Source organism: Rhipicephalus microplus, unplaced genomic scaffold (assembly GCF_043290135.1).
Source record: "Rhipicephalus microplus isolate Deutch F79 unplaced genomic scaffold, USDA_Rmic scaffold_28, whole genome shotgun sequence".
Lineage (NCBI taxonomy): Eukaryota > Metazoa > Arthropoda > Arachnida > Ixodida > Ixodidae > Rhipicephalus > Rhipicephalus microplus.
Window position 1 is genome coordinate 1,659,552 of NW_027464601.1, and position 22,040 is coordinate 1,681,591.

At 45.5% G+C, this 22,040-nt stretch overlaps 1 protein-coding gene across 4 annotated transcripts in view; it reads left to right on the forward strand.

Moving 5' to 3' along the window:
- Positions 1 to 22,040, forward strand: part of LOC119165133 (sodium-coupled monocarboxylate transporter 2) — a 108,056-nt gene that overhangs the window by 57,129 nt on the left and 28,887 nt on the right. For 2 of the 4 annotated variants that reach the window (XM_075884333.1, XM_075884332.1), the window contains exons 11-13: positions 4,557 to 4,624; positions 16,091 to 16,177; positions 16,936 to 17,108. In XM_075884333.1, the coding sequence (XP_075740448.1) occupies positions 4,557 to 4,624; positions 16,091 to 16,177; positions 16,936 to 17,108 (328 nt within the window). The remainder of the gene's footprint in view (positions 1 to 4,556; positions 4,625 to 16,090; positions 16,178 to 16,935; positions 17,109 to 22,040) is intronic. The other 2 variants (XM_075884335.1, XM_075884334.1) reach the window with 1 other exon arrangement.

A 22,040-nucleotide genomic window follows, 5' to 3' on the forward strand; every position in this document is an offset into this window, starting at 1 on the left:
CCTTCAGAGAAGACATACCAATGCCGGAAAGAGTACACTGGGGCTTCACAGGTCACCTATTGAAGAATACCTGGGTCCTGCTCTTGGGTGCTACTACTGCCAGAGATTCGGTTATTTACTAAAAAACTGTCACAGTGCATGTCGCGGCAAGATATGCTCGGAGAACCATGACCAGTCGGAGTGCAAGACCGTGCTGCAGCTAAAGCACACCTACTGTGAAGGAAATCATAAGGCTTTCTACTCTTTCTACATAAGGCTTTCTACTAATCATAAGGCTTTCTACCAAGGAAGTCATAGTGCCAAATCAGTAGCAGAAACCGAACCTGAGACCTTTGGATACGGCAGTTGACGAGGAATACGAACATTTAGGAGCAATCAGAAGACGAGCAGAACAGGTTTACCATTGCAGCAAGAAACTCCAAGACTACAAGACGGCACAAGAAACTTAAGCATAATCACACCGTCACTTACAGATATCAGGTAGCCGGCGATGGCGACAATACTACTCGTCGTTGAGTCCTTTTAAACCTGTTCCTAGAATATGGGCCACCATTCTATCCTTCAGTGGTCCTGTTACCTAGAGCCACCCTTTTCGAGCTCTTTCCATAGTCCTGTACCCTCCACCAACAAACGTTGCTGACGAATTCTGTCGGTGAATAACCAGACCAAAATCACAATAACACGTTCACAATTTGCGAGTTCCAGAGCACTTACCACTCAATTGGTGCGAGCTTGTTTCATGTCGGCACGGCCTCAACTTGATTTTGAGTTTAGCTTAAACAAACCTATGTTTATATTGAGTTTTGTCGTACGAAAACAGCTCCGGGACCACATGGCGTTACGTACATGATGATAAAGTTCCTTGGAGCAGCACGTAGAATGCCACTGAGAGAGATATTTAACTATATTTGGATATCAGAGACTCTTCCTGTTTCATGGAAATTAGGACGAGTAACTCCAGTCCTAAAACCAGGACACACACCTTTATGTCTTGAATCATTCCGCGCAGTCGGTATCACGAGTTATACTTGCATTTGTAAGCTGATGGAGAGAATGGCATACAGTAGACTTCAATGATGGTGTGAACATATGAAAGTGTTGTCAGACTATATAACAGGTTTTCGTCAAAAGCGTTGTAAATGGATGTGATATTAGACATTGTCTCATGTACTGAGGACAAATGCATATGTGGGAACATCACAACAGCAGTATTTCTCGACATTCAGAAAGCATTTGACTCAGTTAGTCACATTCACTTCCTGGAGGAGATGTTACAACTCGGACTATACGGTCGATCACTACGATGGGTTACAAATTTTTAGAGCAATAGTAAAATATACACAGAAACAACTGAAGGACAAAGTAATTAACAGTCCGTCACACAGGGTGTCCCACAAGAAAGTGTTCTAAGCCCCCTCTTCTTTAACTGTGTTATGATGGCGTCGCCGGGAAACTTACCAAGCGGATCGAGGTATTTCACTCTACGCAGATGACATTTGCATATAGACCTCAGGAACAGATATATGCGAAGTTTAAGCAGTGCTGTAACGTCGTCTGAGGCAGTCAACAATGTTTTGAAGGATAGAGGCATGAGTGTTTCGCACGCGAAAATAGTGTTATTACCTTTCACTAGATGATATATGAACAACTTTAAACTCACACTGGATGGACAGACGTTGACATTGGTGAGAAAACATAAATTTCTTGGAGCTACCCTTGATAGACACCTGTCGTGGGCGTCGCGCATGTGCGCTCTGGAAAAAGAGCCAACATGGTTATAAACGTGCTACGTCAAATAGCTGGCACAACATCAACGGGATCAGTGTCTTCAGTATGCAAGTTCATAACGCACTAATACAACAAACGCTTGCATATTCAGCACCACTTCTCCACGATTTACCGCAAACTACAGAGGAGAGTCTTCAGAGATTGCTGGCAAGGGGTCAAGGGTATGCATGGAAAACCCACAGGCAATATCAAGTTTTCTCGTAATCGCTGAAGCTCGTCATTCGCCATTCTCGGCAATACGATTTGTCGAAGCTTGTCGCTATGTTTTCCGTATTCAACTCAGCACGAGACGCATCTATTAAACCTTGCACTTACAGAAAGAATTGAATGTAAGCTACACAAGATTGCGCAGAAACATAGAGCATTACTATTGGGGCATGAGATAAAGGGCGTAGATAATATTTCCCTTCTTGAAGGCTGCCAGGAACAAAAATACTGTTGTTGGTCAAACGAATATTATCTAAAAAAGACATTTTCCGGACAGTTGCGCAGCAGCTAGAACTATTTCAGATTTCGTTCCTATATCCGCAGAATATTCACGTGTGTGCTGACAGTTCATGCAATGCAAACTCCTCGTCCTCAGCTTTTGTCGTTCCATACTTGGCAATTGAGTAAACATTTACATTATGTCCAGTGACGTCTTCTACTGTTGCGGAGATGTTTGCAATTCTAGATGCGCTACGCTTCATAAAATTCACAAAATAGGCACAAAAACAGATCTTCTTTACCCATTCGCAGGCCACACTAGTGTCACTGCAAAGTGACAAAGACTTGTTTCAGAATGCTTCCCTGTTAGATGAGACCCTAAAGGAACACGCAAAAGCAAAAAAATGAACCAGGTGATCACGTTTCAATGTATTTCAGCTCGCTGCAGCATGGCGGAATTGTTGTAGGCCCATGTGTTCAGATGTGGGTGCACGTTAAAGAACCCCAGGTGTTCGAAATTTCCGGAGTCCTCCACTACGGCGTCTCTCATATTCATATGGTCGTTTTGGGACGTAAACCCTACATATCAATCAATCAGCTCACTGCAGCACTCCAGGAAACACTGAAGTGCACGTCGAGGCAAAGAGGATCCACGATAACGAAGGGCGATTTGTTCTGCGAATTTCACACGCCTGATACAGATAAGCTGTAGCGTCACTAAAGACAAATGATTCGACAAAAAATCCAAAAGTTCAGACGTATTTGTTAGACTTATGCAAAAAACAAAGCATGCCATCAGAGTTAGGAGAAAATGGAAGATTTGAAACATTGGTCCACTACTTCTAGAGTGCCCCAGATATGAAACACAATTTCAAGTATTACGACGAAGTTTGGAAGTTTTAGATAGGAGGCCTTTCACGGTGACAAAAGTACTAGGTCCATGGCCAACTGCAGGTCTTCAGAAAACACCACTTTTTTCCTTCAAGAAGTTTCTTGAAAAATCAAAAATATATGGAAATATTGCCCTATCGTTTGCGATATCGTCTTCACGCAAAAGGAAATATGTAATAAGTAAATAGTGTGTTTCACATATGTAGTCATCTATATCTGTGTGAACTGACTTTGTGTGTGGAATATATGTATCTATAGGTGAATGTGAACTGTTATGTGAAGTGAACTGACCTTGTGTGTGGAACATATGAACTTATTAGCTGTATGTGAACTGACCTGTTATATTCGGCGATGTGTACTTTCACATCGTTGTTTTCCAGTCTCGCATTTCGTTTCCTTATTGTTGACCTTATGACATATCTTGCCTACTAAAAGAAAAGAAGTAGCCGGTGCCACCATGATGACACCAACCTCTTTCTCTTCATTATTTTTAACAATAATAAAAATAACAAACAAGGGGCATAATATTTTTCAGTGATTTGCCCTGCTAATTTCTAATAATGATGAATGAGTGCTGCGAAATATTGAATAGAACTGGCTAATATTGGTTTACTTTCGGCAACTATTCCCCAATGATGAAATGGGCTCTTGCGATCGGCGTTTATAATATAGGCTGCGCCAGACTATATATAAACTGCGCCCTTAGCAAGAGGAACAATACGTTACCACCCTGGTAGCAATGTTATGTGTATGCAACGTACGTCTGATGAGCGGTGGTAACGCATGCAACACCTCAATCTACACAAGAACATCAATCTATGTTGAGAGTTTTAGTTGAATGCCAAAGAATGCGCCGAAGGCTGTTGTTGCACAATAAAATCGTAATATCTATGGCTACAGTGCGCGAGATTAACCGAATTTTCTTCACTGGGCAGACCATCGTCTACCACACCTTCCTTCAATGACTTCGTAAAGAAATTATATAAATATTTTGTTATCAGTGCCTTCTTTTTATTAGTATTTCATACATCTGTGATCTAGCTGCCATCTACATCAAGTATTTTGGCTAAAAAGTTGTAGAAGGTAATCTTGAATGAGTGAAGGAGGAGAGTGGAAAAAATGCTTAAATAACGGCAGGCTAGACCTTAAGATAAGAAAATGTGCTACGCCGAAAATATTGCCAATCATTGTGGAGGACGCCCCTTGATAACCAATATAGTGTCACAATATTAGTGCCTCATAAGCAGCTATAGGCCACTTTCTGAGTAGATGGTAGGGTCGAGAGTGATTTGAGAGCAATAAAAATGTATTTGATGTTGCGCGCAACAAATCGACCCATCTCCGTGTTGTTGAACTGATATTTATATGGGGTTACATAGATTAGTTGCAAGCGCAAGTCATACGTGAAAGGAAAATGCTCGCTAATTAATATGTATTCACATTTTCTACAGCCTTCGCATCAGGAATAATAATGAGCCTTTATGCAATTGTCATTCCATACATGGGCTCTACTGGTAGGGTAAGTGTTTCACTGTAGATATTTGTTGCTATCCTCAAAACAATACGATAGCTTGTGCGACTTTTTATAGCGAAGCTTTTATATGAATATAAGTGCTTCCGAAAATTTTGTATGCGTGTTCCCACAATCGCTTTGCTCTACTTGTGCTCTACTTTACTTGTGCGACCTCAGCCAACCTAAAGCCATTTATTTTCCTCACACTTTCTCAACATATTTAAGCCTAAATGAATAGGAAAGCATGCCGAAGAAACGCTATTCAAATAAAAAACAAGATCGCTGCTTTGTAAGCAAGAAAAATCTTTTTTTGGAATGTTTGTTGACAGTCACGCGATCTATTAGACATTTTGCCAATACAAATTGAAGGTGACATTGTTTTTTCTTGATTTTGCTGAATGAATTGTGCGATTCTACCTCGTCCTCCTTCCCGTAAACTCTCTGGACTTCGCGTGGTTTTCCAGCGTCTTGAGAATCATCCGCGCTCACCGAGAAACTGACTTGTGGCGTCACCTGACACCTAACAAACTTTGGCTACCTTTGACATCTCTGAGTCTTAAAAATTTTACAAATATACGTAACCGTTTTGAACCACTCGTAATGATGCGGGTGCCCTAGACGGTTCTCTTACAAAAATTCTATGTATTGACCTTTATAAAAATTTTCATATATAGCTACAGCAGTAATCGCGCATATCAGACTTTATACTGAATTCCCATATAAGGGCCTTATGTAACCTTTCACGCACGATTTCAGATATAGCCATATATGGGCCCTATTCAACCTTATATACCCATATACATATATGGAGCTTGCTGTATATGGCTATACATTGCAAATTCTATATATGGCTAAGTATAGAAGCATCCATATAAGGTTAAACACGGCCTTGCGGGATACTTTTTATATAGCAATTAAGATGAGTCATGTACGTTAATTCAGCTAGTGTCGCTGGGCGTATAATATAGTGCCACAGATTATTCTACATCTAGAAATATCGCCGTTGAAAGGTCTGCATGCAGTCACCATTGTCTCCAAAACAAAGGTTGTACGCGTCCTCTCAACATTTTTTACCTTATGTTCAATATATCTCAAGTTATTTTTTAAAATTTAACTTGCAAACTCATTTAAAGTTTGTTGTGGACACCTGCCACTACTAGACCACATTTTATAAAGAAGTACATTGATTGTGTTTAAATTTACGCTGATCTATTGAAACTTTTATTTATCTCGTTACTCATAGCGTCAATTGACATTACAGTGGGGGAGCATTTACAAAAAGTAGAATACAGAAAACATACATAGTCAGCCAAACCAATAATGAAAGTCACCTCAAACACAATCCGAATCAAAAGTACATATAACAATAAAAGTGCAACACACTCAAGAAAAATGCCACACACTCATTCTAAGATAGAATTGAACAAATCATTTGAGATGGTAGAGGCAATGCTAGAAGGCAGTTGGTTCCATTCTTTCACTGTTTTTTAAAAATTATTTTGAAATACGCCAGCCTTGCACATGACTTTTCTGATCTTGAATTTGTGGGCAACGAGAACTGAGACTTAGTACGGTGCAAGTATATATTTCACTTCATCGGTTAGGTATAAAAATGCTAAATAGCATAAAAACTGCAATCGCAATTTGAGTTTCGTAAAAACATTTTTCAGTGTTTTTATTTAAAATTATGTTGGCGTGTTCATTGAGTGTCTATAGTAAGTCAAAAAGAAATAATAGCTTGCTGTTGACTGTAGGAACTATGTGGGCATTGAATGATTTTAAGGACTTGAAAATCAACCTTACGAAGTTCGGTGAAAAGCGATTAGTATACATGCAAGCTTGTCCTGTGCAAGTATTGTGAATATGAATGACCTATAGCTTGACTGCTAAAACTTGTGTCTATAGGTCTCTGTGCGTGTGAAAATGGAGACTATTAATGATATTTCTTGCCAACTGTGCAGTAAAAAATGTATCTTGTACGCGAAACCCACGTTCCGTTCTACGAATAATTCATCATTGACGCAAATAACAGCGCTAAATAGCTGGTTCCACAGAAATTCTTTTGTGGGCATCCAAACTTCTGAGTGAAAAATATTTCGTCTGTTGCAAAAAATTGAGAAAGTTGCAAATAAAGCAAATAATAAAAACTTTCGGGTCTGAGTGATGATCAAAGCCATGCAGGCCATTCTGCACGGAGAGCAAGTGCTCTATTACACAGGTTTGCGTCTACTTGTAAATACCGTATGAATAACGTCCTCTGGTATGAAATGCAGGAAAAATAACTGTCACGCTTACCAAACACACACATTCTGTATACAGGTCTCAAAGCACAACATGTATATCGCAGCAATAGTACATTGCCATAGTAGAAGCGTACAAGCGTACGCTTGTACGCAAGTTCTAAAATAATTTACGCACATAATATTGAGAAGCGCGGTCTGCTGGGCGAGTGGGTAATTCATCTTAACTGAGCTGTGCAAAAAAATTGAAGTACAAAAGAAAGACACCTGGACACAGCGCACACTAACAACTGAAACTTTATTGGAGAAAACATGCATATATATGCGGTCACAAGAACATGTGAGGTGAAAAAAATGACAACATAAGGAGACATCTAATCATTTTATTTCATCGTGCGGACTTCGTGCGGTGTATGGCACTCCGCTTTTGTGTGGTAAGTATTATTTTGGATTCAATAATATCGATATGGATCACAAAACTTCTCCAAAAGGACAACCATGCTCTAACCTATCATCGCATTCTAGAGTGCGGCTGCGCGCCCAAGTTTGATGAAACGGTAAATAAAGCTAGATTCATCGACGAGGTGGCGCGGGAAATTGAAGAGGCGTATCTCATCAACAATGCTTGTGATTCATGTGTCCCGCAACCCTCGGTTATGTTGCTTGCCACTGAGAAAGCTTATCTGGAAGCACGGCGTTACTACGATCTGTCTGTTCATCTAATCATTTTGTTTCACCGCACGTGTTCTCGTAACCACATATATATGTCTGTTTTCACCAATAAAGTTTCAGTTGGTAGTGTGCGCTGTGTGCAGGTGTCTTTTCTCTTTCTTTTGTCCTTCGATTATTTCGCGCAGCTCAGTTATAATAACATAATATTGCCAGTAGTTTGAACTGTGCTACGTTTTTTTTCACACAGAATGCAGTCATGTTGGTAACCTTCATTGAGACAAGACACTTTAAACTTTCTTAACTACAGAGTAATATTTTACAATTAAAATTGTTCATTCATATCATAAAAAAGTACACACTGATTCATTGAATTATGCACAAAATGGACAGGATATTGCTATGCGATCAACTCTGAACAACGAAACCTATTGGTGCCACAGGTTTTTAAAGTAGCAAGTCCTAATGCATCAGACGAGTTTATTTGTCGGACTTCATAAATAATGTACAGTTCTCACGGATTGAAACGTGACTTCGCATTATTTTGTGTAACTCTGTATGTGGGTACATGCAGTTTCTCAAGATAACCACGCGATGTTGCGACATCTGTAACGATAATGTTGCCTGTGATGTACGCATTCTAGTCAAAATTACACTTAAGTGACCCATACTGTAGAGGGTGCAAACAAAATAATGGGCCATTTTCATAGCTTTCCCGTTTCGATCCGTGAGCACTGCCCCCTGCTTTGAAGAACCAAACTAGCAAAACATTTTGACTGCGTGCCCTTACCCAAACACGCGTAATTATAAAAACAGGGGGAAAGTACGCGAAGAAAGACAAATTAAAACGCGGTTCATAAACCTCCTGACACACTTGGAGGTGGAGATACTCAATTGTTTTTCATTTGTAATTGCGCAAATCGCAATTTATTCTTGGTAGTTTCTCAAGAGGTAAAACGAGATAAATACGAAATAAATATATACATTGTTATATTGACGAAATCTACAATAGCAAGAGACCTATATTTTGCTGGTGTAGAGTTTCTGATTAAATGGAACTCTGTCTAGGAGAAATAGAAAAAAAAGTGCCGTATCGCTTGAACAAGACCGCCTTATCACGTAACCACGATTATTATGGAGGTATATACTTATGAAGTATGCAATGCGCTATGTTTTTTGAGTTATCATAATATGTGCGAACAACGTGCGTTGGTAATGAAAATGATGAACTTACCATAACATTAAACCCAAGACTTGTCTTTCATGGAACCTGTTAAATCAGATAACCTATTCACACCTTAAGGCCACCAAGTCCATTCGTACTGCTTTTGGGAGAAGTTGTGAAGGAAAACTGGCCTGCAAGCAAGGGTGTCGTTTTTTTTTTGCACGAAAAGTTGAATATCGCCAATCCAGCGGCGTACACGCGCACACGCAAACAAAAAATGTCCATTCACAATTTCACCATGTACAGCAATGTAAATTCCTGAGAGCTGCGTCATTATTTTGTATAAGTTGCAGCAGTAGTTTATTACGAAATAAGAGCAAGAGGAATGAAAAGTGACACGATCCGCACCGAACCCACGATTCCGGCTAACAAAGAAGGAACAATGGCGCACATGGATACCTTGCAGGCTTGACAGTGTAACCTACATTACCCTTGAGATCAATGAATTAGGTGCTTTTCACTGGAATTACATTTTCCTAAGCCTATTGGCGCACGAAGTTTCATTTGTTCACAATTATGAAGCGTTCTCATTACCATTCGACTGAATGTTTGCACAAACTATTTTCTTCGTCATTGCTGGAAATTGGCCGCGACACTTTCTTGTGTGTAGTGTCGACCAACTGCTGTGTCCAGAGAACGCTCCCAAATTTTTCACCCTTTCGACTTGCTTCCTTTCACATTCTTTACCGTGCACATCCCTTGCAAACTTGGAAACGGCTGCCGTGCAGTCAGGCGAGTTTTTTGGGACCATGGAGCTCAGGCGTCTCACTGCGGGCCCAGAAAGCTGCAGGTGTGTGACCTTTGAGACAGCCATTTGCTGAAGCTCCAGTCAATGCTTCGTGTACTCTGGCTACCGAGACGCGTTCCTGCAAGATTTACATCTTATTTCTTAAGCATTTATAGGAATATTATTATTATTCAATCAACCAATCATCAATTATTTATTTAACGTATCCGGGAATAACCATATGGTCTCTCATGCTGGCGCACGCAAAAATTAGATAGTAAGAAACAATATATTACAAACCGTCTACAATTGCGCAAATCAATAAATAGAGCCAAAACGCACAGACAAAAAAATCAACACACTATCGGAACAATAAATAAAGGAGAAGATATTCATAGAATGCGACTGAAAAAATAATGTCGATTAAACACATCTGTGCGGAAGGCATTCTGAAAGACAAAAAAGGGAAGAATCAGTACATGTGCAAATCTGCGTTAGGACCGGGCAAACCTTACTGATAAAAAATGACTGTGGACTCTGAAAAGCACAACGAATCAAGAAAGTTGATGTTAGAGAGACTTAGTATTATGTGATGGGTAGAGTGTGGAAAGAAGCAGGTAGGTATGTGCAACGGTCGATTCTCTCTGGATACCACTCACGGAATTTGAAAATTATTACAACCAAGAAGGGCAGATTATCTCACCCTGAACTAGTTTGTAACAGCTCAGCACAATTTTGTCGGCCATTAAGTGATGACAAAGACAATATTGTTGCGGTGTTAAGAAGAGTCAAGTGAAGCGATGGGTGTAAATGCTTAATAACTTTTTTTGAGCTCGCTCGGTGGGGTTACTGCTGGGCATAGCAAGGCCATTCCAGGATAAATATGCATATATACTCAAGTTGAGAAAGACATATCACGGTGTACAATTTGTATAAGGCTATAGCAGAACTAGATTTTCAAGATTTACTCTATCAACAGAGATAGAGCAAAGCCCTCGCATGGCAACACATTCATTTCAAGTAGAAAAAAAATTTAGCATGCTCTCAAAAAGAACACCAAGATTACTGATATCAGAAACCTTGCATATTGACACAGTATTAACACAGCATAAAATTGACACGTTGGACGTTTTGCGAGACACGACAACAACAACAACAATAATAATAATAATAATAATAATAATAATAATAATAATAATAATAATAATAATAATACAATGTCACGTAGTTTACGTACAGACTGGAAGGCCGAGGAACGCCAGAAGAGCGAGGAACGACAACAGGCCGAAAATACAAACAAGCGCAAGCTCGGGTCACGCGTGTGCACCAACGCTGTGGCTTGACGTTTCTGGCTGTTTCGTCGTCGTTCGCATAGTTGCCTACATTGGCCCCCGGTAAATAGCGTAGCCAACCTAGTGACTTAAGGCGTAGTCACTATAGCGGAGTCGTAATACGGCTTCAGGCGACTCACATGCACAATTTCTCGGCCACGACGGCGTAATTCATCAGACTGTGTCAGAGGCTTAATCTCATAATTGACTTGACGTACGGGCGAGAATGCGGTAGGGCCCGTGGTATCGTGCCAGTAATTTCGATGAAAGGCCAGGAGTACTCGGTGGAATCCAGAGTCGAAACAAGAGCACCAGTCATGAAAGTAGAGAGATGTCGGTCGGTGTCATGCCGTAGCTTCTGGTGGCCTTGGTCCTCGGTTGTCAATGAACGGGCCAATCGTCTGCAATCTTCTGTGTACCTGGCAACATCGGAAATCGCAGTGTGCTCTTAGGAGTCGGGCGTGTATGGGAGAATAGTGTCCAGCGTGCACAATGGTTCGCATCCGTACAACAGAAAGACAAGGGAAAACCCTGTTGTCGCGTGCGAAGCGGTGTTATACGCATACGTGACGAATGGAAGGACAGTGTCCCAATCGGTCTGGTCTGAAGCTGTGTACATCGTCAACATATCACCGAGAGTGCGATTAAATTTTTCTGTGAGGCCATTCGTCTGCGGGTCATATGCTGTCGTCATGCGATGAACCATGTTGCACTGAGCGAGAAAGACTTGAATGGCGTCAGACAAGAAAACACGCCACCGGTTGCTCAAGAGTTCGCGGGGAGCACCATGGCGAAGAACAAGGTTGCGCAAGATGAAAAACGCAGCTTCCCTCTTGGTTGGTGCGGGTAGTGCTGCCGTCTCCGCGTAACGCGTGACCTGGTCCACGCTGACAATTATCTACCTATTTCCAGAAGACGACGTAGGAAGTGGTCTGTATAAGTCAATACCGACGCATTGAAATGGACGCACTGGACAAGGCAGAGGCTGAAGTGTACTTGCAGGGCGTTGAGGTGGGGCTTGACGTCGCTGGCATGCAGTACAAGCACGTACGTACTTGCGAACCAATGTGTACATGCCGCGCCAGTAGTACAGCTGACGTAGACGGTTGTACGTTTTGAGAGCGCCGGCTTTAGCGCTTTGCGGGTCGTTGTGGAAAGCAGTACAGATTTTCGAGCGCATGTGGTTGGGTATCACTAACAGCCACCTCTGACGTTAGGACGTGTAATAGCGCCGATAGAGGAGGTCGTCTCGAAAAGCGTAAGGTGTGGCAAGACGGCGGATAGTTCTTGAGAACGAATTAGCTTACGGATCAGTCAGAAGGGCGAGGAGTTGGGAAATCCACACATCTTTGCTTGCATCTTTGCCATTTCTGTGAAGTCGATTGGTGTTATTACAGCTGAAGAAGGTGACAAGGAAGTTGAGTCAGCCGGTAGCGGAGAGCGGGATAGCGCATCAGCGTCGGAGTGCTTGCGGCCGGATCGGTATACAACACGAATGTCGTTATCCTGTTGGCAAAGTGCCCAACGACCAAGGCGCCCCGACGGGTCTTTGAATGATGATATCCAGCATAGAGCATGGTGGTCTGGGACGACTTCGAAAGAGCGGCGATAAAGGTATGGGCAGAACTTCGTCAAAGCCGGAAATTGCGAGGCACTCTTTCTCAGTGACGGAATAACTACACTCGGCTTTGTTGAGGATTCGACTCACGTAAGCGACCACGTATTCTTGGTATCCTGGTTTTCTTTGAGCTAATACAGCACCAAGAAGACCGACATCACTGGTGTCGGTGTGGACCTCTGTAGGTGCATCGGGGTCAAAATGGCGTAGGATTGGAGGTGATAATAATAACCGCCGAAGCGCGGTGAAGCATTCGTCGCACTCTTCTGACCAAGCAGAAATGCCTTTGGAAGTTGTCAACAGGCTGGTAAGAGGCGCGATGTTGGAAGAGAAGTTGCGCACAAATCGACGAAAGTATGAGCACAGGCCAATAAAACTTCGAAGCATCTTGATGGAATTGGGCTTCGGATAGTCGGCCATGGCGCGGAGTTTCAATGGATCCGGGAGAACAGCCTCTTTGCAGTCGACGTGACCCAGTATAGTGAACTGACGTTTGGCAAAATGGCACTTCTTGATGTTAAGTTGAAGGCCAGCAGAGGTGAGACACGTGAGAATAGCACGAAGACGAACAAGTTGAGTTGAAAAGTCACGAGAAAAAACGACAATGTCGTCTACGTAGCAGAGGCACGTGTTCGTTCGAAGGTGGCTGGGGCGTTACAGTGTCCAAACGGCATAGCGTTAAACTCACACAACCCATCAAGTGTTACAAATGCAGTTTTCGATCAGTCAGGATCAGCCATTGGAACTTGCCAATATCATGAGCGTAAATCTAAAGAGGAGAAATATTCTGCTCCTTGCAAGCAATCGAGAGCATCGTCGATGCGTGACAACGGGTACACATCCTTCCGAGTTATCTTATTGTGCCGGCGGTAGTCGATACAGAATCAGATAGACCCATCCTTTTTGCGCACAAGTACAACAGAGGACGAACAAGGGCTCTGCGATGGCTAGATGACACCGCGCTTGAGCATATCGTCGACTTGTTTGTTGATCATACGGCGCTCTTCCGCTGAAACTCGATATGGTCGTTGGCGTAATGGAGCATGAGTACCGGTGTCAATGTGGTGCGTGATGTTCGCTGTGCGACCCAAAGATGGTTGAGCGCAATTGAAGGCAGAACGGAACTCTCGAAGGAGGGACAATAGTTCGCGTCTTCGTGTGCGATAGCTCAGCGGCAACCGAGGGCTGGAATGAGTCTGGCGTGGGCAGTGTGGCCACAGGTGGCGTCATAGCATTGAGCTGGAGGTGAGGTGGGTGTTCGGCAAACTCCAGAGGGTGCAATAGGTCTACGTCTTGTATGTTACCCAAACATTCTCCGCGAAGTAAGGTAACTGGCGATGATAGCGAGTTCGCAACGAGCATGGCGGTAGCACCGCATTCCACGGTGAGTATGGCAACGGGCAGGTGTAGGCTACGGCGGCGGGTAAATACGTCAGACGGAGTGAACAAAACAGTTCCGGCAGGAGCGGCCGTACAGGTAATGGCTACAAGGGTGCATGTTCTCGGTGCTATTTCCGTGTCTGCAACAACGACAAGTTTGTAAGCTTCAGAAAGAGAATCTACCAAACAAGACGTTGGCAGCGGTGTAACGGCAACTAATGCACGTGAGCAATCTATGATGGCCCGATGACGTGAAAGAAAGTCCCACCCAAAAATGACTTCGTGGAAGCATGATGCCAGCACAAAAATTCAATCGCATAAAGTTCACCTTGAATAAAGACACGTGCAGTGCACACAGCTGTAGGTTCTATGCACTGCGAGTTGGCCGTGCGGCGCATCAGGCCCGAGAGAGGCGTCGTCACCTTTTTCAACTTGCAACAAAAAGTCTCACTGATTACGGAAAGGGCGGCCCCTGCGTCGATAAGCGCTTGTGCGGCAGTCCCCTCAACATTGACGTCGATAACGTTTTGCGGCGAAAAAGATGGAGGCCTTAAGCAGTTCGAATTGTATGCAGCTGTTGCCTCCGGAGGTGCAGCGATCAGTTTCCTTCTTCCGTAGCAGGTCAGCGACGCATGGGTGACAGAAAGCGTCGTCGGGGCGATGGTGACCGATGGTTTGCGTAGGGTCGTTGACTGTCACTGGTGTACCCTAATGGCGTCCTAGATGACGACGCAATTGGCCTGCCCACGGTGTCAGCTGGACGATGATCTCGGTGACAGTGGCGGGCGACGCGTCCAGCGATACCACAGGCAAAACAGATGGGCCTATTATCTGGCGTCCACCAAGCATCAGAGCGACGGTAAAATAGCGCTGAAGATCTCGCGACTGGATACGGCACAGCAATGGGGTTGTAGGCACGACGTAGGGTGGCGTGGCAGGTTGAGCATGCGGCATATGCTGTTGCGTAGGCCGAGCAGTGACGGCGGCGTACGTGAGAGGCGTAGTAACAGGTGTTTGCTGATGCATCGGTGGAAAGGCCTCAGCGACTTAGGTCCGAATGGCGTATTGGAGGTCCGGTGCCAAAGCTTGCGCGGGCTCATGTGTCAGTAGCAGCAGTGACAGCTGGCGCGCTACCTCTTCGTGGATGAAGTCCTCGATTGTCGAAAGCAGCGGCTGCTGATCGGTAGAATGGGCTGCTAGGTGCAAGCTTGTGAGCGTGTCTGGCGTCGTGAGGGCTTGACGAGCAATTGCGTGCTGCCTACGCAACTCATCGAAGCACTGGCAGAGGGAAACGAGCACAGTAATTGTGAGGGGATTTTTCGCGAGCAACATCTGAAAGGCACCGTCGTCAATGCCTTTCAAAATGTGCCTGATTTTTTCTTCCTCAGGCATGGAAGAGTTGACGCGGTTGCATAGATGCAACACATCTTCAGTGTACCCCGTGTAGGTCTCGCCTGGTTGCTGCGCACGGTGACGTAAACGCTGCTCGGCTTGAAGCTTGCGTGCCGCAGGTCGTCCATAGACGTCCGTAATAGCAGTCTTGAATGCAGACCACGTAGGAATGTCATCTGCGTGGTTATTAAACTAGAGTTGCGCGGTGTCCGCAAGGTAGAACGCGACGTAGCCCAGCTCACTTTGGTCGTCCCATTGGGTACTTGCGGCGACTTTGTCGTACCTCGCCAACCAATCTTCGACGTCCGACTCAGTGGAGCCAATGAAGCTAGGAGGATCTCGTTGAGGATACACGGCGCCGCAAGTGACATGGACGGTCGAAGGTCCCACCTGGGGAGGCGTCTCGGTGGCCATACTCGTGTCACGTAGAGGGGGAAGCTTACGGGAACGAAGTTCCAGGTTTGTACAGGAGTCCACACACCTCCACCAAATGTCACGTAGTTTATTTATGAACAGACCTACTGGAAGGCTGAGGAACGCCAGAAGAGCGAGAAGCGTCAACAGGCAGAAAATACATACAACAAGCGCAAGCTCGGGTCGTGCTTGTGCACCAACGCTGTGGCTTGCCGTTTCTTGCTGCTTCGTCGTCGTTCGCATAGTTCCCTGCGATAATAATATTAATACGCTCATATCATTCCCAACTTCTTTTCCTTGACGCTCCTAGTTCTTTCCTTTATATTCATAGTTTCTATGTGCACTGTCTCTTCTATTGGGAGGCGCATTCGTTTTATGTTTTCATAAAAACTAGGAAACAGAATGTGCTGTATGGTATATGGCAGTGTCAGTACAGCTTTAGAAATGTGCAATTTATTCGCTCTACTCTTTTACAGGTTTTGATGGTGCTGCAGAGTTGCATTACCGCTCCTTTCGTAAGCCTTTCGATATTAGGTCTAGCTTTTCCCTGGGTGGACACCAAGGTAAGCCACAAACCTTTGTGACAGTAATCACGCTGGAGCATGTATAAATATTTTCCCATAATACATAAGAGATGGTTCATAAAAGCGCGCACCTAAGAGCTTCTGCCATACCCATTAACGTATTTCAACCATGAAATGGCACCTTTTACAAGCTATTCTGCATGAGGCTGAACAAATCTGACCATCATTTTGAAACAAGAACTGCGAGTTCAATTGAGTTTACGCATCACGTCGCGTTTCGCTCGCCCCAGCGTCCGTTTTGCCTTACGCCATTCTTTTGTAGCATAACGTGAAAACCAGCCCTCAAGGAGGTGGCTAATTTAGCCCTACAACTTATAACAATTATTATCACATTATTATCTTCCCCCTGTAAGAGAAACTGTGCATTTCTAAGCGTGTCCGTAAACGTCTTCTTTTCTTTAGCAGATAACTTCTTGTCAATGAGCATTTGTGGTCGGCAAGTTTTTTCTGGAGAATGTCAATTCAGATCTAAAGCAACCGCTTTTGGCATGAAGTTGAGAAGGAGCAAAAAAGTGAACATTTATTTTAATATCGCTCAACAGTTCGATTTTCTGAGATTGTTACAAAAGTAAAGTATACCAAGCGTATTAGCGCTCAGCGTATCAACGCTGAAATTTAAACAGGTGTATGCTGAAATATAAGTACGTAAAGGAGCAAATGGCTGCAATATACGAACGACTCGTACTCTGCCTTGTGTGATGCGCAATGCAAGCCAAGTAGGTTATTTTTTTTTTCAGGCAGCCGTTATAGCGGCTGCTATTGGATGTGCCTGGCAAGGAGGATACACGGTAATCGACATGATGTACGGTACCAGCCCTCCGAGAATGGCGGCGTCTTTAGATGAATGTGCTGCTGGCGATTTCATGGAATTACGAGCTCAGAGCAACCTGTCACTTTCAATCACAGAAACGTAAGTATTTCTTTCAGAGTAAAGGCAAGGCTGCGCGATATCAGTCTCATGCATTCAACAGAGGTCTCCACAAGAACCTTGGTGTGCTCACACACAAAAAATATATTCTGCGAGGTAGGTGATGGCGAACAGACCGGCGTACAGGCACACTAAAAGGAAGGCATGACAGTGATAATATGAAATATTTGGTGAGCTAAATAGTGCTTGAAATCAATCTACATAAAAAGTCACAACTTTGCTGCAAAGGTCAAGGAATGAACGCGATAGCAACAATATGTTCGACGATCTGTTCGACGCTACGTCGCCGCTTGTGAGCCCTGCCTGCGCCGCAAAAAGCCATCTTCCCTACCAGCTGGATTTCTTCAGCCGATCGACATTCCCATTGAACCTTTTTTCGAGAGTGCCTCCACCTGCTTGGCCCATTCCCGATCTCCAGCTCAGGCAACAAATGGATCGTTGTCACCACTGACTATGCGACACGGTACGCTATCACACGAGCACTTCCGACGAGTGGCGCAACCGATGTGGCGGACTTTCTGGTATATGATATTATTTTAGCACATCGAGCTCCACGCCAACTTCTCACTGACAGGGCCGGACCTTCCTATCAGCTGTCATTGATGAAATCCTGCGCTCTTGCTCTGCCAAGCACAAGTTTGCCACTTCGTACCATCCGCAAACGAACGGTCTTACGGAGTACCTCAACCGCACCATAACCGACATGCTTTCTAAATACGTAGCGGCCGACTACCAGGACAGGGATGTTCGTTTGCCATTTGTGACGCTCGCATATAATTCGTCACGTCACAACACTGCCGGCTATTCACCATTCTATCTTCTATACGGCCGAGAACTCGCCCTACCATTTCACACCCTGCTGCCCTCGGTCACTGAGTATGCCGGTGAAGCCATCGCGCGAGCTGACCACGCACGCCAACTCGCCCGCAGCCGCCTGACGGCATCACAGGAGCACCAAAGACAGCTCTACGATTCCCATCATCGCAACGTGCACTTTTCACCGGGTTCCCTTGTCCTCCTTTGGTCCCCCACTCGGCGTGTAGGGCTTTCTGAAAAACTGCTGTCACGCTACACTGGACCGTATCGCGTCGCTCGCCAGGTGACTGACGTTACATACGAGATCGTTCCAGCCGATTCAACGTCATCATCGTCACCTTCGAGTGACATCGTGCACATAGCTCTACTCAAACCTTATCACCCTCCTTCTACAGCATCCGAGTTGCTCAAGCACCGAGACGGTGCTTCTACCGCCGGGGGGTTATGATACACAACAGCCGGCACAGCCTGGCGCAAGAGAGAGAAAGACGACATTGGTGGCTGGTTGTTGATGAACTGTCGCCATCTTGTTCGCCGAGCACGGTGCATCGTATTTAATTTATTAAATAAGTTACCGTAACATTATGAATGGTCACGCGCAGAATAAAAAGCAGATCAAAACATGCCCCGCAATTCTCGCGCACAAATTACGCTCGAAACGTACTCACAAGTGCGGAAGCACACGAGTAAGCATCTCATTTGTTACTTCGCTGAGTCTGAAACGCGCGCGTTTTTCGCGAACGGCGACTGCAATTATTGCAGTGGACATAAGCACGAGGCAAGCCAAGGCGTACAATCATCCCCTCCTCGCCACCGTGAAATCAGGGCGCGCGAGAGAGCGTCGCTCCCCTTCTCTAAGGTGGGCAAAGTACACGTAGGAGATTACAGCGGGCGCCGCTGCGCGATGTGGCAACGTGCGCTCATTGCGTCAACTTACTGGTAATGCCTAAAATACAGCAGCGGTAAGCGGCAGATATAAATAGCTTGCAGTTTGAGCGGTGAGGAACATTCTCCAGGGTGGCTCATTAATAAAGAAAAGAAAATTCTCCAGAGTGGCTCAGTGGTTAACGCCTCGCATTTGCGAAGCAGAGGTCCCTTGTTCGATTCCGCGTGCCAGAGTGCTTTTTGGATTTTTTTGTCTTGCGTTTTCATATACATAAATACGCATACATATACGATGCATGACGCCGACGTCGAAGCCGACGCCAGCGGCAAAATCCACGCGACATTGTCCATATAATTGATATCGCAATAAAATTAAGTATGTGTGACTTATTTTGGTGAGTACTCACTTGCCACGTATATTATGCCTTAAAAGAGGCATGCTCTCTTTTGGGCACAAGACTCTCAGAAGGGACCATAAATATAAACGCCGAAGAAAGCTGACGTCTCTCTTGAAGGGTCCCTGAACAACCCATGAAATTAAATTAAACGTGTGTTGCATTCGTTTCCCTCGTTGTTCATTCTCGCGGCAAATTCTGTGACGTCAGCTGTTTCTACGCATCACGTCTGGATCAAGTAATCTCTCGATTGGTCAATGTGCCAGATAAGAAACTGCACACTTAGCTTCCTGTGCAAGCAGAAATAGAACCATGCAGACCACCCATATGGTGGTTTTGGGACGTTAAACACCACATATCAAATCAATCAACCATGCAGACCAGAAGCCCAATACTGAATCAACGCTTATTGTGGACGTTTCCCACGTTTTATGAAAAAAAAACGGGTGGTGAGGAGACGACAGCGCTTTTAGGAAGGCCAGTGAAGGCGACGAAGGAGCTCCTGTCTCGCCTTCGAACTCGGTGTTGTAGAGGGGCTTTTTATAGAGAGGCATATATGCCGCAAGCCATAACTCACCGAAAGATGTTACACAGAGAGAGAGAGGAAACTTTATTAGAACTTGGCCGGCAGCTTGGTCTTGGTGGCCTCAGATGGCGGCGCTGAGTCCCTGAACTCGGGCGGCATCTTCGGCCTGCCGGACAGCCCAGAGCTGGTCGTTGAGCTCCGAGCTTCTGAGCGCCGCCTCCCAGCGGCGGCGTCGCCGACGGAGAAGGTCCCCCGCGGCTCCCGCAGACGGGACGGCGGCGGGAACGAGTGAGCTCGAGGCTTCCTGTTGCCTGGTATTGGCAGCCGCCATAGGCGCATCGCGAACGGCGGCCGTTTCTCGACCATTGTTATCGGCGCATTCCCAGAGCATGTGGCGCAGCGTTGCTCTGTGCCCGCATGCTTTACATAGATCGGTAATGTGTAAGTGCAGGTAGCAGTGGCGTAAGACGACCGGGCTGGGGTAAGAGTGGGTTTGCAGTAAGCGATAGCTTACGGCATCGTGTCTGTTTAATTTTTCATGCGGTGGCGGGAACTTTCGCCTTTCCAGTCTGTGGTGTTGCGTAATATCTCGGAACGTGATGAGACGATCACCCCACGCCCATTGTGGTCTGTGTTGTCGCTGCGTGTCTGTGAAAGTGTCTCGATCCGGCAGATCAGAAGCCCCGCTCTCGGGAGCGGAGGCGGCGGTCACGGAATGTGCCGCGGCTCGGCGAGTGAGACCTCGAGCCGCGGCGTGGGCCGCCTCGTTGCCCGGAAGCGGGACATCAGTGTGTGCCGGGGTCCAAAGGAGGAAGACTGTTAAATTTTGTTGTGGCGATCGCGACGCTGAGTCACCATCACCGCACCTCTTAAGGATGCGGGCCGCTTCCCGCGAGACGCGGCCGCGCGCGAAGCCGCGGATTGCTGCCTGCGAGTCGCTGATTACGATCGTAGCGTTCGGCACCGTGGCGATTGCTAGGGCTATCGCGGCTTCTTCGGCCGCCTCCGTATGTCCCGTGGTCACCGTGGCACTCGCGAGGCATTTGCCCGCACGGTCAACGACCGCAGCGGCGTGTGCGTGTCTTTCGTCCCCATATCTTGCGGCATCTACGTACACAACTTTGTCGCTAGTGCCGTACTTCTTTTGAAGGTCACTAGCTCACTGGTTACGGCGCCCGACGTGGTGCGTCGGGTGCATATTCTTAGGAAGCGGCGGAACAATTAGGCGGTCGTGAACCGAGGCAGGAACATCCGCTTTTTCTCCCTGCGGAGTGTGGTACCGGATGCCAAGTGACTCGAGGATGGGTCGACCCGTCTTAGACCCCGACAAGCGTTCGTTTTGCGAAACGACATGAGCCTCAATTAACTCGTCGAGTGAGTTGTGCAGTCCAAGTTCTAGTAACTTTTCAGTGCTCGCATTCAGTGGAACTCCCATTGCTCTCTTGAAAGCCTTTCGTATTATACATTCGATCTTGTTTTTTTCTGAGCCTAGCAATTTGAGCTAGGGGGCAACGTATGTTATACGGCTTATTGCGTACGCCTGCACTAGACGGATCGCACAGTGTTCGCGCATACCAGTACGTCTGTTCGTGATACGACGTAGGAGTCGGATCGTGTCGTCTACCGAACGACGTAGTCTTCGCACCGTCTCACCATTATGGCCGTTTGCCTACAGGTGTAACCCCAGAATTCTAATTTTGTCTACGTGTGGAATGGGAGTGCCATCTGCCAATTGAACGCTTATTTTGTAGCACTCCCTTTCCTCGTCGCGCGGGGTTTTGCGACCTCTACTTGTAGGTTTGTAGATTAGAAGTTCCGACTTGGTTGCCGAGCATTCGAGGCCCGTTCCTCGCAAGTACTCCTGAACTTCGTCTACACCTGCCTGGAGCGTACGCTCGACGTGACCATCACAACCTCCGCCGGGAACCCAGAGGGTGATGTCATCCGCGTAGATACTGTGATACAATCCTTGTATGCCTAAAAATTTCTCGGGTAGCCCCAATAGAACTAAATTAAAGAGTAATGGCGAAATTACGGAGCCTTGTGGCGTGCCCCTCGAGCCCAACTCAAATTCTTGCAGTTCCACATCTCCAACGACGACGCGTACGCGTCTGCCGGCAAGGAAGTCACGTATGTAATTATATGTTTTTTGTCCTAGTCCTAATGTTTCAACTCTGTTTAAAATTGCTTCGTGTTTAACGCTGTCGAAGGCCTTTTTAATATCTAGGCCAAGGATCGCCTTGGTTGAGCTGGTAATGTCATCAACAATGTGGTGCTTCAGCTGAAGCAACG